Source organism: Malaclemys terrapin, chromosome 14, assembly GCF_027887155.1.
Source record: "Malaclemys terrapin pileata isolate rMalTer1 chromosome 14, rMalTer1.hap1, whole genome shotgun sequence".
NCBI lineage: Eukaryota > Metazoa > Chordata > Testudines > Emydidae > Malaclemys > Malaclemys terrapin.
Genome location: NC_071518.1, coordinates 13142115 through 13158234, shown reverse-complemented (window position 1 = coordinate 13158234; position 16120 = coordinate 13142115). Strand labels below are relative to the sequence as shown.

The following is a 16120-nucleotide window of genomic DNA, read 5'->3' as shown; positions in this document are numbered from 1 at the left end:
TGGGATCCTGCCAGACTCTGACATGTGGTTTGAGCATTAGCCTACTAAACCCAGCGCTGTGAGTTCAATCCTTGAGGGGGCCATTTAGGAATCTGGGGCAAAACTTGGGGATTTGTCCTGCTTTGAGCAGCAGGTTGGACTAGATGACCTCCTGAGGTCCCTTCCAACCCTGAGATTCTATGATATATAACTCTATGTGTTCTGCTACAAAGTTGCATCCTCAAAATGGAGAACCTGCTCCTAAATCTGAGTAGGAGTGATCAATTTGAGGTGGGAGGGTTAAAAAACCAACCAACAAACCGAAAAAAGTTGTTGGATCCCGCAGGCTCCAGATGCTGTATGTGCCTTTTGGTGCTGCTCCTCCATCGCTTTGCAATGCGCGTCTAGATTCTTGAGTGCACTCCTAATTGCTAAATATGGTTTCTCTGTTTAGACCAGGGGTCGGCAACCTTTCAGAAGTGGTGTGCGGAGTCTTCATTTCTTCACTCTAATTTAAGGTTTTGCGTGCCACTCATACATTTTAACATTTTTAGAAGGTCTCTTTCTATAAATCTATAATATATAACTAAACTATTGTTGTACGTAAAATAAATAAAGTTTTTTAAATGTGTAAGAAGCTTCATTTAAAATTAAATTAAAATGCAGAGCCCCCGGATTGGTGGCCAGGACCCGGGCAGTGTGAGCGCCACTGAAAATCAGCCTGTGTGCCGCCTTCAGCACGTGTGCATAGGTTGCCTACCCCTGGTTTAGACCGTGAAATGTTGCAAGGATGAAAAAGTGTCTTCATAGAGCAGGGTCCACAGACCAGACCGGCAGTTTGCCAGTGAGATTTGCCACTACCGCAGGTTGCAGTACAGACCTGTCCCCTGAAGGAAGAGCAGTTTCACTTGTGTATACTTTGGAGCCAACAATTGCCAGGGAGGAGCCAGAGGCAGCCAAGGGCCGGATCTGCATTTTTGCCATGTTAATGTGCGGGGATGTGTCAGGGTCTGGAATTGGGGGGAAGGGAGGAACTAGACTGGCTCTATTTAGACGGTAGAAAGTGAGGGCTCGGAACCGAAACGTGGCAGCATCCTTGCTGCTGGATCTGGTTTTCTTTAGCAGCCCTCCTGCTCCGGGACGCAGCTGGCGTTCCCTGGCGCAGCAGAAGCTGCCTGACTTGATCTCTGGTTTTGACTGTACAATTTCAGGGCTTGGCCCCCACAAATCAGCTGGATAGATCCAGCATGGCTTTCCGCCAAAGCTCCCCGCCTACCCCACGTCGCCCTGCCGCACTGACCCCTTGGGGTAGGGATACCACCCACCCAAGGGAAAAGGGAACTGGGTGGCACCTCCTCCCTTGTTTATCCTGGCTCCCTAGTGGAGGAGGAGGGCCCTTGGTTTCACCAGGAAACAGGAGGGGGGATAATGCTGGGAGCCACAGGGAACAAGGAGTAGAGGCGAGCGGTGCAGCAGGGGGAGTGACCGCCGGGGCGGGGGGGCAGGAGGATCCGCCGCTGCCAGGGCGTGCGCGCCAGGGCTGGAGCTTCTCTGGAGCCTGGGCTGGGGCGCGCAGCGGGGGGACCGGGAGAGCCGCTCCTCTACCCCGGCACCGGGGTCTGCTGGCCGCGCGGGGAGCATGGAGGAGGCAGGCGGCCGCCTGGACGCGCAGTACGAGCGCCTGGCGCTGGACACGGCGCTGAGCACCCTGCTGGCCGTGCTGCTGTACGTGGCGGTGAAGGTGAGCGTGGACAGGCTCCGCCACTGGAGGGCGAGGGTCTCGGTGCTGATCGTGGGGGCTGGCCCCGTGGGGCTGACGGCCGCGCTGGTCGCTGTCCGCTCGGGCAAGGTGCTGAAGCTGACGCTCCTGGACGAGCGCTACCGGGCAGCCCTGCTCTGCCGACCCCAGCAGATCGCCCTGCAGTCGCGCAGCGTCCGGTTCCTGCTGGCCCTGGGGGTGGATTTCGATAACATGGAGGGCTGCTGGGACAACGAGCACTTCTTCACCCGCATCGGCGTCTTCCAGGAGCACCTGCTGAGCATCCTGGAGCAGCAGAAGTACAGGCAGGAGATCCGGATCCTGCTGGGCACCAAGGCAAGTACCCGGCCCCCTGCAGTCCGCGCGGCAGCTGCAGGGACGCTCCGAGTTGCACTGGCTCTGCTGGGGACTAACTTCGGCTTGTGACTCACCCCCCCCCCCCTCCGGCTCCTTACAAGGGGGAGAGGGAGGAGTGCGGGGCTAGGGCCTGACCCACTAGACTCACTGGGAGCTGTTTTGCCAATGATTTAGTTGGGGTGCAGGTCTGAGCCCCTGAGGACTGGTGAGTAAACTTGTCCCCGCCGGCTTCCCCTCCCCCCAACTTCCTTCAGAAAGGGCCCGATCCCACTGAACTCGGTGAGGTGGGGGGGCCAGCACCTCACCGGGCTGGGCTCACTGCTTGCGGGAGGGACCTCCCCTGGAGTTCTGTGTCCGAGTCAAGACGGAACTGTGCAGGCGGCAGTCCCCCTGCTAAGGCGGGAAGGGCAGGGAGGGAGCATCAGCAGTTTGTCTCCGTCATCAGAGCAAAACACATGGGAAGAAAAAAGGTAGAAAGGAGAGAGGAAAGATGTTCTGGGTGTGGAGTGCTACCTTCCTGTCACTGGCGTGTGGGATGACTTCTCTGGAAAAGCTCGTTGGGAAATGGTTCTGTCTCCTGTGCACACATTTTTGGGGGGGAAACCCCAATATTTTTGCAATGTTTTGAGGTTTTCATAATTTTATTTTAAAAAAATGTTGGTTTCCAAATATTTTTTGGGGGGTGGAGAGTTGCTTGGGTTTTGGGAGGGCCTGTTTTGGACAACCACTTCCCCCAAATATTTTGTTAAAAATTGACTTTCGATGGAATTTCCACTTTCGTTGACACCCTTTTTGTCATTTAAAAACTTTCGACCTACTCTAGTAATCATGTTTATTTGTTAAGCTTCTGGAGGGGGGGAGAGTTAGGGACACCAGGACTGTGGGGTCCCCAGGAAGAGAAGGGGAAAATAAACATTGTTGGCAGGACAGGCTTACAACTAGCACTATCCGGCAGGCACCCTGTATTTTGCAGGATTAACTTATTTTAAAGTAGGACTTCTTATCTTTTGAATTAGTATTCTGTAACTGAGATCAGGGCCACCTTGTGCTAGGTGCTGTATATAGAATCATAGAAAACTCGTGCTGGAAGGGACCTCAGGAGGTCATCTAGTCCAACCCCTGTTCAAAGCAGGACCAACCCAAACCAAATCATCCCAGCCAGAGCTTTGTCAAGGCCGGCCTTAAAAACCTCTAGGGATGGAGATTCCACCACCTCCCCAGGTAACCCATTCCAGTGCTTCACCACCCTCCTAGTGAAGTAGTGTTTCCTAATATCCAACCTACATCTCCCCCACTGCAACTTGAGACCATTTCTCCTTGTTCTGTCATATGCCACCACTGAGAACAACCAAGCTCCATCCTCTTTGAAACCCCCCTTCAGGTAGTTGAAGGCTGCTATCAAATCCCCCCTCACGCTTCTCTTCTGCAGACTAAATAATCCCAGTTCCCTCAGCTTCTCCTCATAAGTCATGTGCTCCAGCCCCCTGATCATTTTCGTTGCCCTCCGCTGGAGTCCCTCTAATTTGTCCACATACCTTCTGTAGTGGGGGGCCCAAAACTGGACTCAATACTCCACATGTGGCCTCATCAATGCCAAATAGAGGAGAGTAATCACTTCCCTTGATCTGCTGGCAATGCTCCTACTAATGTAGCCCAATATGCCATGAGCCTTCTTGGCAACAAGGGCACACTGTTGACTCATATCCAGCTTCTCATCCACTGTAATCCCCAGGTCCTTTTCTGCAGAACTGCTGCTTAGCGAGTTGGTCCCCAGCCTGTAGCGGTGCATGGGATTCTTCCTTCCTAAGTGCAGGACTCTGCACTTGTCCTTGCTGAACCTCATCAGATTTCTTTTGGCCCAATCCTCCAATTTGTCTAGGTTACTCTGGACCCTATCACTACCCTCCAGCATATCTACTTCTCCCGCCAGCTCAGTTTCATCTGTGAACTTGCTGAGGGTGTAATCCATCCCATCATCCAGATATAGTTATAGGGTTTCTGCCCCAGTGATCTTACAACCAAAACAGACAAAGGAAAGATGATTATCCCCATTTTACAGATGAGGAACTGAGCCACAGAAAGATTAGTAAGTTCATGAGTGTCACGCATGGAGTTTGTGACAGAGCAGGGAATAGAAACCTACTTCTTGTGGGTCCCAGTCCACAGCCTTAACCATCAGACCATCCTTAGTGCTAGACCTGTAGTGTTTGACCAGAACTGCAGTTAATAGACAGTAACTTGGAATCTGAAACTTGTTCTGTATCTTCCTTTGCAGGGTGAAAATAGGATGACATAATTTATTTTATTACACGCAATCTTTATTTTTGCTATTATATGTTATTTTTAGATTCCAGGCAGCATATGTTTTCTTGATTCCAGTGTAATGAGTCAGATGACATTATGTTAAGGGTTACATTGACACACTGCTGTTTTATATTTACTTCAGCATGTATGAAATAATTAAGTTAGTGTACATTACAGGATTAGTTTAGCCAATAATGAGTTGTTATTGAACAGATCTATAAATCTAATGCTGTTAAACTAATTACCATCTTATATATTTAGTAGGGTAATCTGTCTCAGCCAGCTAAAGTAAACAAAATGAAAAATATCAAGATTGAAGGCACTAAACAAACTATAGCCAGCATCTAATTAAGCAGGGAACAGAGATGCTGAAGGGTGTCCTCAGAAGGTTCAGTTTGGATGTGAGCATAATTTAGAAAGACTGTCCAGATTTAACAATGGAGCTAGCTTTGGTTAAATCCATCCTACCCAACTGAGGATTAAGATATTCAGCTCCAGGGACCTAAATTCAAACAAGCTTGGTCTCCTCTCTCTGCACAACCCACCACATACACTAGCAGAATTCAAGCATTACGACATCTGTGCTAAAAGTGAGTCCTGGACATGAAATAGCAGGGAGTGCTTATGCAATTCTATTGCATTGACAGAGCGATGTGAGGAATCAAAGAACTGGAAGGGACCTTGAGAGGTCATCTAGTCCAGTCCCGTGCACTCAGTGCAGGACTAAGTATTATCTAGACCATCCCTGACAGGTATTTGTCCAACCTGCTCTTAAAAATCCCCAATGATGGAGATTCCACAACTTCCCTAGGCAATTTATTCCAGTGCTCTACCACTCTGAAAGTTAGGAAGTTTTTCCTAATGTCCAACCTAAATCGCCCTTGCTGCAATTTAAGCCCATTGCTTCTTGTCCTATCATCGGACGTTAAGAAGAACAATTTTTCTCCCTCATCCTTGTAACAACCTTTTATGTACTCTAAAACTGTTATCATGTCTCTTCTCTTCTCCAGACTAAACAAACCCAATGTTTTCAAACTTCCCTCATAGGTCATGTTTTCTAGACCTTTAAAATAATTTTTGTTGCTCTTCTCTGGACTTTCTCTAATTTGTCCACATCTTTCCTGAAATGTGGCACCCAGAACTGGACACAATACTCCAGTTGAGGCCTAATCAGCATGGAGTAGAGCAGAAGTATCACTTCTCGTGTCTTGCTTACAATACTCCTGCTAATACATCCCAGAATGATGTTTGCTTTTTTTGCAACAGTGTTACACTGTTGACTCATATTTAGCTTGTGATCCACTATGACCCCCAAATCCCTTTCTGCAGTCCTTTTTCCCAGGCAGTCATTTCCCATTTTGTATGTGTGCAACTGATTGTTCCTTCCTAAGTGAAGTAGTATGCATTTATCCTTATTGAATTTCATCTTATTTACTAGACACCATTTCTCCAGTTTGTCCAGATCATTTTGAATTTTAATCCTATCCTCCAAAGTACTTGCAACCCCTCCCAGCTTGGTATCTTCCGCAAACTTTATAAGTGTACTCTCTGTGCCATTATCTAAATCATAGATGAAAGTATTGAACAGAACCGGAACGCTTGCATCGCACTAGCCTATACAATATTTGCCTATACTCTTATTAGTCCCTTACTAAGGCCTTAATCAAGCAGAGTATTGAAACATGTGAGTAGTACCATAGCATTTGGTGGTTGTTTCTTCACTGGGGACTACTCATGTGCTTAAACTTAAGCAAATGCTTTGCTGGATCAAGTCCTGCACATTTGATCCTAACCTCATTGAAATCAGTCCAGTCTTTGGATCTGTCCCATTATTCCTATTTTGGAGAAATAATATCATCCCCATTCTTTTTCAATTATATTAACAGAGATGCAAAATTGTGAGCCAGTTTCAAAACAGCCGGGGAAAGTATTCATCTTGACATCTTTAAACATTGTCATTTAATTTCTTAACTTTTAACTTAATTTTGTGCTTCTTATAGGAACTGAAGTGACAGCTTTGGAAATCGAAATCCTCTAGTTAACCCAGGAGGGGGACAGCATTGGCAGTGCAAGCTTCCCTCCATACAGCACTGCATCAATGCGCTTTGAACCTGCCTTGGATTGACCACCTGTAGGGATAAAGGGTGTGACCAGGTAGAAAGGTGCTCCACAAGTCCTAGTGCATGAGGGGTTCCAGACTCCTGTCTGTCACATGGATCATCAAATGGTAGGGATATAAAGATAGAGAAATAGCTGTGATAGCACCTAGCTAAGGGGAAGAGTATGTCTTCCCTTCCCAGCTGACCAAGAAGTTGGACAGGTCTCTAGCCATTGGAACTTACTATTCGGAGTGGCTTGTTTTTGTTTGGAATCCTTTGTTTAAGAATCAGTAAAAGAAAGCCCTGAAGAAAGTAATTAAAACTGCCACTGATGAGGCTATTATTCATCTTCTCTGCATAGGGGCTCTTCTCACTAGCCTACAAGGGGCTATTTTATTCTCCATGTCCATTCAAGCCTTGGCCTTTATTAGACTGTAAACAAGGGTGACAATTGTGAAAGTGGCTTTGTGATATCAATACCTACCCAGGAACTGGGCTTGAGAACAAAATTGCTATCAGATTATGCAAATTCAGCTCAATACTGACCTAGATGTGAATATAGCTCTGGGGTATACATCACATTACCAATCTGTCATCATCCAGTCCTCACCACAAAACATAGCCTGTAATATTGTTAACTAAAGAGGGATAGTCCAACTCATTAGATGTGTTTATACAATGTATCAAAATATTTTATGTCCGCACAAGGCTTCACTCTGTGTCTTTATGAAAACAGAGTACAGATTGAAAAGAAAATTGGTCCAATCTTGGCTGGTATAAATCCATGTAGTTCCATTGAAGTCAGCAGACCTATGCACCAGCTGAGGCTGTGACCCAATATTGCATACTCCTTAATTTTAAGAACTCCATATTAACAAACAAGAAGACTCTCTCAATATTGGCTGTTTGTGGGACATGGGATAATTTCCAGCTAATGGGGACAAATTAAAGCATGAATAGTGTTCCATTTCTTGTAGTATAACAGATGAGCTTGATTTCAAACAGGACATTTTCCAAATGATAGGCCTGATCCTGTCTGGTACTGAGCAAATGCAACTCCCATTGAAGTCAATGCCTCTCAGTCAGGTCCTAATGTGTTGCTAGAATTCACAATTTCTTTGGAAACCTGGTTTAAGGAGTACCTCCGGCTGCCAGATGAGGTAGCCATCAAAAAGGGCATGACACTTATGTACTGAGGGGTGCAGGCACACTAAATCATTCTCCAATATCCCCTAGTAGTTGATCTATGGAGTGGAATAAGCAGCAGTGCCAGAAGAAATTATTATTTGTTCTGAACATCAAATATATATGTATGATGCACATGTATTTTAAAAGTATAAAGGGTAGCCTACAGGGAAAGGGAGAGTGGAAAAGTAAACACTTCCTTGGAGTACTTCCTTGATTAGAAGAGTGAGGTAAGGCCTCCATGTGTTTTTGTTTTTACATGCCATGGTAGACTGGCTCCAGCCTACCTCAAGGACCTTTCCTTTCGTCACATCCTTCCCCTTCTTTTAATCTAGCACTGAGTTCCTCAACCATTCCTCTGCACAATCTGGCCTCTTTTGAACCAAGAGTCTTCTCTTGTGCAATTCCTTTTGTCTCAAATAGCCTCCCTGTACCATTGATTCCATTTCACTGAAACTCTCAGATTGGAGGGGGGACCCCAACCTCTTGTCTCTTGTACATCTCTCCCTCTCTCTTGCTGTTACTTCTTTGTGGAACTGTACTGATTACTCCGTAGAGCCTTCTGGCATTTGTATGAAAAGAATGGCATACATATCACTATTGTACCCATGTATCAAACCCTGGCCACAGACATACATGCAGAGAAGAACCCAGGCCCTTTAGCATCAAACATAGGTCTCTACCTCTTGAACAAAAGGAGAACACCCTTAGGTGTGAGGAAGAAACACCTGGGTTGAGAGGATGATGTATTACACGTGCTCAGTTGGTTTTGGCAGCTAATTCCTATTGCTGTAAAATTTCTTCATGATAAAATTCAGCACATAGACAAAATTATAGCTAAGAAATTGTATAGTCTGAAATATTCCGGCATGTATTTAGATTGATCTTGCACTCTTGCTCATTTTATACTATTAGTTTTTTGGACAGGCAACATGGCCAGTGACTACAGCACTGAAGTGGGATCCAACACACTTGTAGTCTATTCTTGGCTTTGCCAGTGACTTGTTATGTGATTTGGGGCAAGTCACTTTCCCTCTCTGAGTGTCTTGCTGTGGTTGTATAGTGGCTAGCACAATGGGGCCTCTAGGCACTTCCATAATACTGTTGTTTCTAATAATATGTTTAGAACGTTTTATCTTTATTAGGGTGGTAGAGAAGTGGAAGGGAAAAAAAGCAAACTTCCAGCCCTGATGCAAATTTATATGTATCATGCATGAGGTTAAGATTTTGTCACAGTTAGTTTTAGTAAAAATCACAGACAGGTTGTGGGCAATAAACAAAAATTCGCCGAAGCCTGCAACCTGTCCGTGACTTTTACTAAAAATAACAGTGGGGAGGAGGGAGGGCTGACTGCGAAGGAGATGGAAGACCGAGCCTCTCGGGAGGCGAAGGGGCACCAGCATTGTGGTGGGGTCTAAAGCTGAAGAAGTCAAGGAGGTTTGTTAAAGTCACGAAACCTGTGACCTCCGTGACTAAATCGTATCCTTAATCATGCATAGTGCAACAAAGGTAGAAATTGAGAGTAAAATGTTGCCTCATAATTCAGAGCAAATCAAAGTTAATGGGAAAATTTAAGGTTATATAAGCAATAACACCCTAGTAGCAGTAGTAGTGCTAGGCAATAAATGTCTCCAACTCATAAAAACCAAAGATGCAGGCTCAAATTTTACGATCTTCTGAGATGTTTATTCATGGGTGACTGGCTCTGTTGCTCTAGTGTTGTTGGTTTTATTTGACCACTTTCATAGTTAATATAAATAGATCATTTTAAATGTGAGCTTTATGGTGAACAAAAGGTCAAATATGGCAAACGCAAAGATAAGACCACTGGATTAATAACCAAGAACAGTCAAGCAAACAAAGATTCTTTTGCTACTTTCATCTTATCTGATTTGGAATTATGTATACATTAGAGATATAGCAGATCTAACTAGTGAAAGCAAGTAACAGTACCCTATAATTAAGCAACAGTTCAAGCCAAACTGGCATTTCCAGTTAAGTTTGTTTGCACCCTCACCAATAAAAAGCAAAACCAAACCATATGAGTGTTTCAGCAAACTAGATGTAGGTGGGTTTATTGTTCTGGAAACTCTAACATGAAATATATAATAATTATAAAATAGTGCCCATTGTCATAAGCTTTACACAAGCCATAGTACAAAACAGGGGGAGGTGGGAGGGAATCTAAACAAAATTAAAAAGTCCCTGAAAATCCTACCAAAACAAGATACATCACTGCACATGCCTCTCCCCCAAAGGAGAGGATAAGAGGACAAACACATGATATATGTTATTCATAAGAACGGCCATACTGGATCAGACCAAAGATCCATCTAGACCAGTATGCTGTCTTCCAACTGTGGCCAATGCCAGGTGCCCCAGAGGGAATGAACAGAACAGGTGATCCATCCTCTGTTGCCCATTCCTAGCTTCTGGCAAACAGAGACTCGGGACACCATCTCTGCCCATCCCGGTTAATCGCCATTGATGGACCTATCCTCCAGAACTTATCTGGTTTTATTTTGAACCCTGTTTATAGTCTTGGCCTTCACAACATCCTCTGGCAGAGTTCCACAGGTTGACTGTGCGTTGTGTGAAAAAATATTTCCTTTTGTTTGTTTTAAATCTGCCTATTAATGTTGCTTAATGTGCTACTGGAGGGCGATGACTGTAGTATAGGAACCTACAGAGAACAGACTACTTATACAGATAGGTGTTCACTAGAATGAGTAGGGTTTTTTTGTTTTTCATTTCACAACATTCTAAAAAAAATATTTTTCCTTTTATTAATCTCTTTAAAGCACAAGCTGAGAGTTTCAAATAAGAACAGTTTCAATTGATAAGTACAACTGTTAATGCTATTGCCACAGCTACCTTATATCAAAGCTTGTTCATATATGAAATATCTATCAATACAGAAATGCTTAGCAATTTCAGGTGAACTAGAGCTGTGAGTGCTCAGAAATACTTGCAAAAACATCAGACACATTAATTCTACCATTTAGAGTGTACTTTGCCATTTACAATATATGTTTGAGAATATTGTTTGGGAACAACTGTTGTAGCTGTGTTTGATCATTACAAAATTTGTTTGAAGGGCAACTCTAAAAACCCCTTAGGCCACAATACTTAGTACATTCCGTTTAATCTGCCATGCATAGTTAATAACATGAACACTCTGTTTAGATGTCAGTTCATGTAACAAGGGTTTCACACTCGTAAGAATGGCCTTACTGGGTCAGACCAAAGGTCCATCCAGCCCAGTATGCTGTCTACCGACAGTGGCCAATGCCAGGTGCCCCAGAGGGAGTGAACCTAACAGGTAATGATCAAGTGATCTCTCTCCTGCCGTCCATCACCACCCTCTGACCAACAGAGGCTAGGGACATCATTCCTCACCCATCCTGGCTAATAGCCATTAATGGACTTAACCTCCATGAATTTATCCAGTTCTCTTTTAAACCCTTTTATAGTCCTGGCCTTCACAACCTCCTCAGGCAAGGAGTTCCACAAGTTGACTGTGTGCTGTCTGAAGAACTTTCTTTTATTTGTAATAATCCTGCACAAGGTTCTCATTGGAATTATTCTGGATTTACATGATGTAAATGAGATCAGGTTCTGGCTTCTAATCTCTCGCTGACTGTTTCTTCATCAGTAATATGATGAAGAAACAGTAGGACAACAACTCTTAGCTATACCACAAGTGTGTTATGAGATTATAAATTTAATTAATGCTGCTGAAGAATTTAGAGATTCTCTGGTGGAAGTCTATCAAGAAATGTGAAGTGTTACTATTTTCTGGTTACATCTCTGGGGCCAAATTAAAGGAATGTAATATGCTTTTCCGCTACATTATAATAGTAGACCTCAATGAGGTTTGGTCTACATTTTTTGACTTATCTGTTGCAGGTGATCTTCCCAGCATTAGTAATCACTTTACTAGATGCTGGAGGTAAACCACTGACCCTAGAGTGGAACCAAAACTCCATGTGCATAGGCTACTCCCTTAGTACAAGCCCAGATCTGGGAAATTTGATGGTTGCAGAAAGCACCACATACCAGACCTGTATCTGTCTGCTGCCAGTGTTGTGCCTCACTGATCATTTATCTTTGATAACGTAAGGGGTGCTGCTGGGCTAGATGAAGACTAATTTTTTTCTGACATTTACCCAGGTATAAATCTGGAGTAATACTATTGGAATAATTGGACCAGGTCCTTGGACCAAGTTCTTCGGACTGGCCAGAACAGCTCAGGGTAGGGAGCTGTGAAACCAATCAATTGAATCATGGAGCAGGTCCTCAAGGAATCAATTCTGAAGCAATTAGAGGAGAGGAAAGTGATCAAGAACAGTCAGCATGGATTCACCAAGGGCAAGTCATGCCTGACTAACCTAATTGCCTTCTATGATGAGATAACTGGCTCTGTGGATGAGGGGAAAACAGTGGATGTGATATTCCTTGACTTTAGCAAAGCTTTTGATACGGTCTCCCACAGTATTCTTGCCGGCAAGTTAAAGAAGTATGGGCTGGATGTATGGACCATAAGGTGGATAGAAAGCTGGCTAGATCATCGGGCTCAACAGGTAGTGATCAATGGCTCCATGTCTAGTTGGCAGCCGGTTTCAAGTGGAGTGCCCCAGGGGTCGGTCCTGGGCTGGTTTTGTTAAATATCTTCATCACTTATCTGGAGGATGTCATGGACTGCACCCTCAGCAAGTTTGTAGATGACACTAAACTGGGAGGAGTGGAAGATATGCGGGATGGTAGGGATAGGATACAGAGGAACCTAGACAAATTAGAAGATTAGGCCAAAAGAAAACTGATGAGGTTCAATAAGGACAAGTGCAGGGTACTGCACTTAGGACAGAAGAATCCCATGCACTGCTACAGACTAGGGACTGAATGGCTAGACAGCAATTCTGCAGAAAAGGACCTAGGGGTTACAGTGGATGAGAAACTGGATATGAGACAACAGTGTGCCCTTGTTGCCAAGAAGGCCAATGGCATTTTGGGTTGTATAAGTAGAAGCATTGCCAGCAGATCGAGGGACGTGATCATTCCCCTTTATTCGACATTGATGAGGCCTCATCTGGAGTACTGTGTCCAGTTTTGGACCCCACACTACAAGAAGGATATGGAAAAATTGGAAAGAGTCCAAGAGTGGAGGGCAACAAAAATGATTAGGGGGCTGGAGCACATGACTTATGAGGAGAGGCTGAGGGAACTGGGATTATTTAGTCTGCAGAAGAGAAGAATGAGGGGGGATTTGATAGCTGCTTTCAACTACCTGAAAGGGGGTTCCAAAGAGGATGGCTCTAGAGTGTTCACAGTAGTAGCAGATGACAGAATAAGGAGTAATGGTCTCAAGTTGCAGTGGGGGAGGTTTAGGTTGGATATTAGGAAAAACTTTTTCACTAGGAGGGTAGTGAAGCACTGGAATGTGTTACCTAGAGAGGTGGTGGAATCTCCTTCCTTAGAGGTTTTTAAGTTCAGGCTTGACAAAGCCCTGACTGGGATGATTTAGTTGGGGATTGGTCCTGCTTTGAACAGGGGGTTGGACTAAATGACCTCCTGAGGTCCCTTCCAACCCTGATATTCTATGATTCTATGAATGAGGTAGGGCTTTTTCACACTGTTGCTTTTCAGAGGAGATCCACGTCTTAAAGTCTGTGTTTTACTGTAACAGGTCGACATATAACATTCACGGTCAAGTCTCCTTTTCTTTCAGTTCTCAGATGACTTTATAAGGAAGAGTTTAGCCTCTGAGTGGCCACAAATAATTGTGATAGCAGATGGATCCTGCGGAGAATCAAGCTCAGTTCTTGGAATCAGTCCAGATTACATTGTGGAATCCTGTAATGCTTATGGAGCAAATGCAGCTATTGAGAGGCGTGATCAGAGACAGGTAATGAGAAGAACACTCGTTGCTATCAGCTGTTTACTCCCGTCTGCTGTATGATGCTCTATACTATAGAAATAAGGTGGGGTTTTAAGGGCTTTTATGCTGCCATATGACATTGCAAGCAAACTGTAGGAGGTGAAGGAAAAGTATTTTTCCCACTGACTTAAATAGGTGATGCTTTATATTCTGGGGTACATTTTAAAAGGCTTTATAAAGGGTGAATAAATTATTAATAGATGTCCTAAACATGTTACAGAGGACATGTATGTGTTGTAGATAGTTCTAAGTACATTGGTAGATCTTATGGTTATAAGCAACTTACTGACCAGTTGGGCCCTGTAACAACTGAATAACAATTTCTTAAAATATATATATTAATCATTTCTTACCTCATCAATACCTTACGTAAGGTTATGAATGTTACATAACAGACATGCTTTTCCTATTATTTTGTTGCCTGAGTTCAAATTAATTTGTTCTCAATATTAAGAAAAATAGACAACCCCAACAGCTTCGTATTCAACTTTCTTGGCAAATATAGTAAGTAGGGCTGAACAAGATTACATAAAGGAACAACTGATTAGAGGAAATGATTACCATGTGCAGTGGATAGTTTGACTGCTAGAATATTAAAGGGAAGATTACAAGAATAGATGAATTGCACACTATGCCAGTTGCCTTTTCCATGCATTGCTTATTGGTATTGCTGTCCTAATCCTGTCATCCTTTGAAAGGAAAGAAACAAGCCGTGAATGAATAGTAAGGGAAATGTCAAGCTTTATGCAAGGCTTAGGAGATGTTGTTCATTATCTAGGGACATAGACTCTGAGAAGAGAGCTCACAAATAGGCTAGGCATAATTCAATTTTTTTATCATTGCAATAAATACCAATGTTTGTTTTTAAGCTTTTTTTTATTTCTATCTATATACATTTTCACAGCTGTGGGAAATTCTGGTGGGGTCAAATAATCTGGGGAGTGAGACAATAATTATTTAATGACAGACATTGAGAGTTAAGCTTAGATTTGCGTGTTTTATTTTATTTCACTTGGTAATTCACTTTGTTCTGTCTGTTACTACTTGGAACCACTTAAATCCTACTTTCTGTATTTAATAAAATCACTTTTTACTTACTAATTAACCCAGAGTATGTATTAATACCTGGGGGAGGAGGGCAAACAGCTGTGTATATCTCTCTATCAGTGTTATAGAGGGCGAACAATTTATGAACGGATTTATTTGGGGTTTGGATCCCATTGGGAGTTGGAGATCTGAGTGTTAAAGACAGGAACACTTCTGTAAGTTGCTTTCAGTTAAGCCTACAGATGTTAGGGGACGTGGTTCAGACCCTGGGTCTGGGTTTGCAGTAGGCCTGGGTCAAACCAGGCAGGGCACTGAAGTCCTAAGTTGCCAGGGCAGGAAAGCAGGGACAGAAGTAGTCTTGGCACATCAGTTGGCAGCCCCAAGGGGGTTTCTGTGATCCAACCCGTCACAGTCAGCTACAAAAGTGCCATGCAAATGCCTGTTCTCACTTTCCGGTGATATTGTAAATAAGAAGAGGGCAGCATTATCTCCTATAAAAGTAAACAAGTTTGTTTACCTTAGTGATTGGATGAACAAGAAGTAGGACTGAGCGGACTTGTAGGCTCTGAAATTTTACATTGTTTTGTTTTTGAGTGCAGTTATGTAACAAAAAATCCTAAATTTGTAAATTGCACTTTCATGATAAAAAGATTGCACTACAGTACTTACATGAGGTGAATTGAAAAAATACTATTTCTTTTGTTTATCATTTTTAGAGTGCAAATATTTGTAATAAAAAATAATATAAAGTGAGCACAGTACACTTTGTATTCTGTGTTTATAATTGAAATCGATTTATTTGAAAATGTAGAAAAACATCCAAAAATATTTAGTAAATTTCAATTGGTACTTTATGGTTTAACAGTGTGATGAATTGCCATTAATTTTTTTATTCATGATACATTTTTTGAGTTAATCGTTTGAGCTAATTGCGATTAATCAACAGCCCTAATTTAATCTTTAGGTAACAAATTGCTCTCCAATACAATTGGTAGTGACTGGAAGCCATTATTGTTTGATACATCTGACTTGCTGGCCTGTGAAATGAGTTTGGCCCAGACCTGCATTCATTTACACACTCATTTGAGAACATGAGTGGTCCATTGGAGTCCTCTGCACTTCCTATTCTGCACACCTGTCACAAGGACTAGACATAGTAGAGAACCATAGACTAGAGGGAAGGATTTGGCCTCAAGCCTTTTTCCAACTTTCTTTTTGGTGAGGAAGGGAGAGTTATGGTGATAATTCATGTGTAAGACAAGGGCTGAGAAGATATAGAAAAATACCTAGCAACGTGAGCAATGTCATGATGAGAGATAACGAAGTGATTTTGCCCAACATCCGCAACTAGTAGACAGGATAAGAAAATACATCTTTAGTAGTGACGTATTTAAATAATTTTCCAAAGGAGTAGAAAACAACCATATTAAAACTAGCAATAAGCAATAAGAG

The 16120-nt window shown here is 43.2% G+C and overlaps 1 protein-coding gene across 1 annotated transcript in view; it reads left to right on the top strand.

Moving 5' to 3' along the window:
* Nucleotides 1-1578: 1578 nt before the first annotated feature.
* The window catches only part of LOC128848855 (uncharacterized), a 36800-nt gene continuing 22258 nt past the window's right edge, over nt 1579-16120 (top strand). Inside the window, exons 1-2 of the mRNA XM_054049080.1 lie at nt 1579-2074; nt 13412-13588. Coding sequence (XP_053905055.1) covers nt 1619-2074; nt 13412-13588 — 633 coding nt within the window. The 5' untranslated portion in view covers nt 1579-1618. The remainder of the gene's footprint in view (nt 2075-13411; nt 13589-16120) is intronic.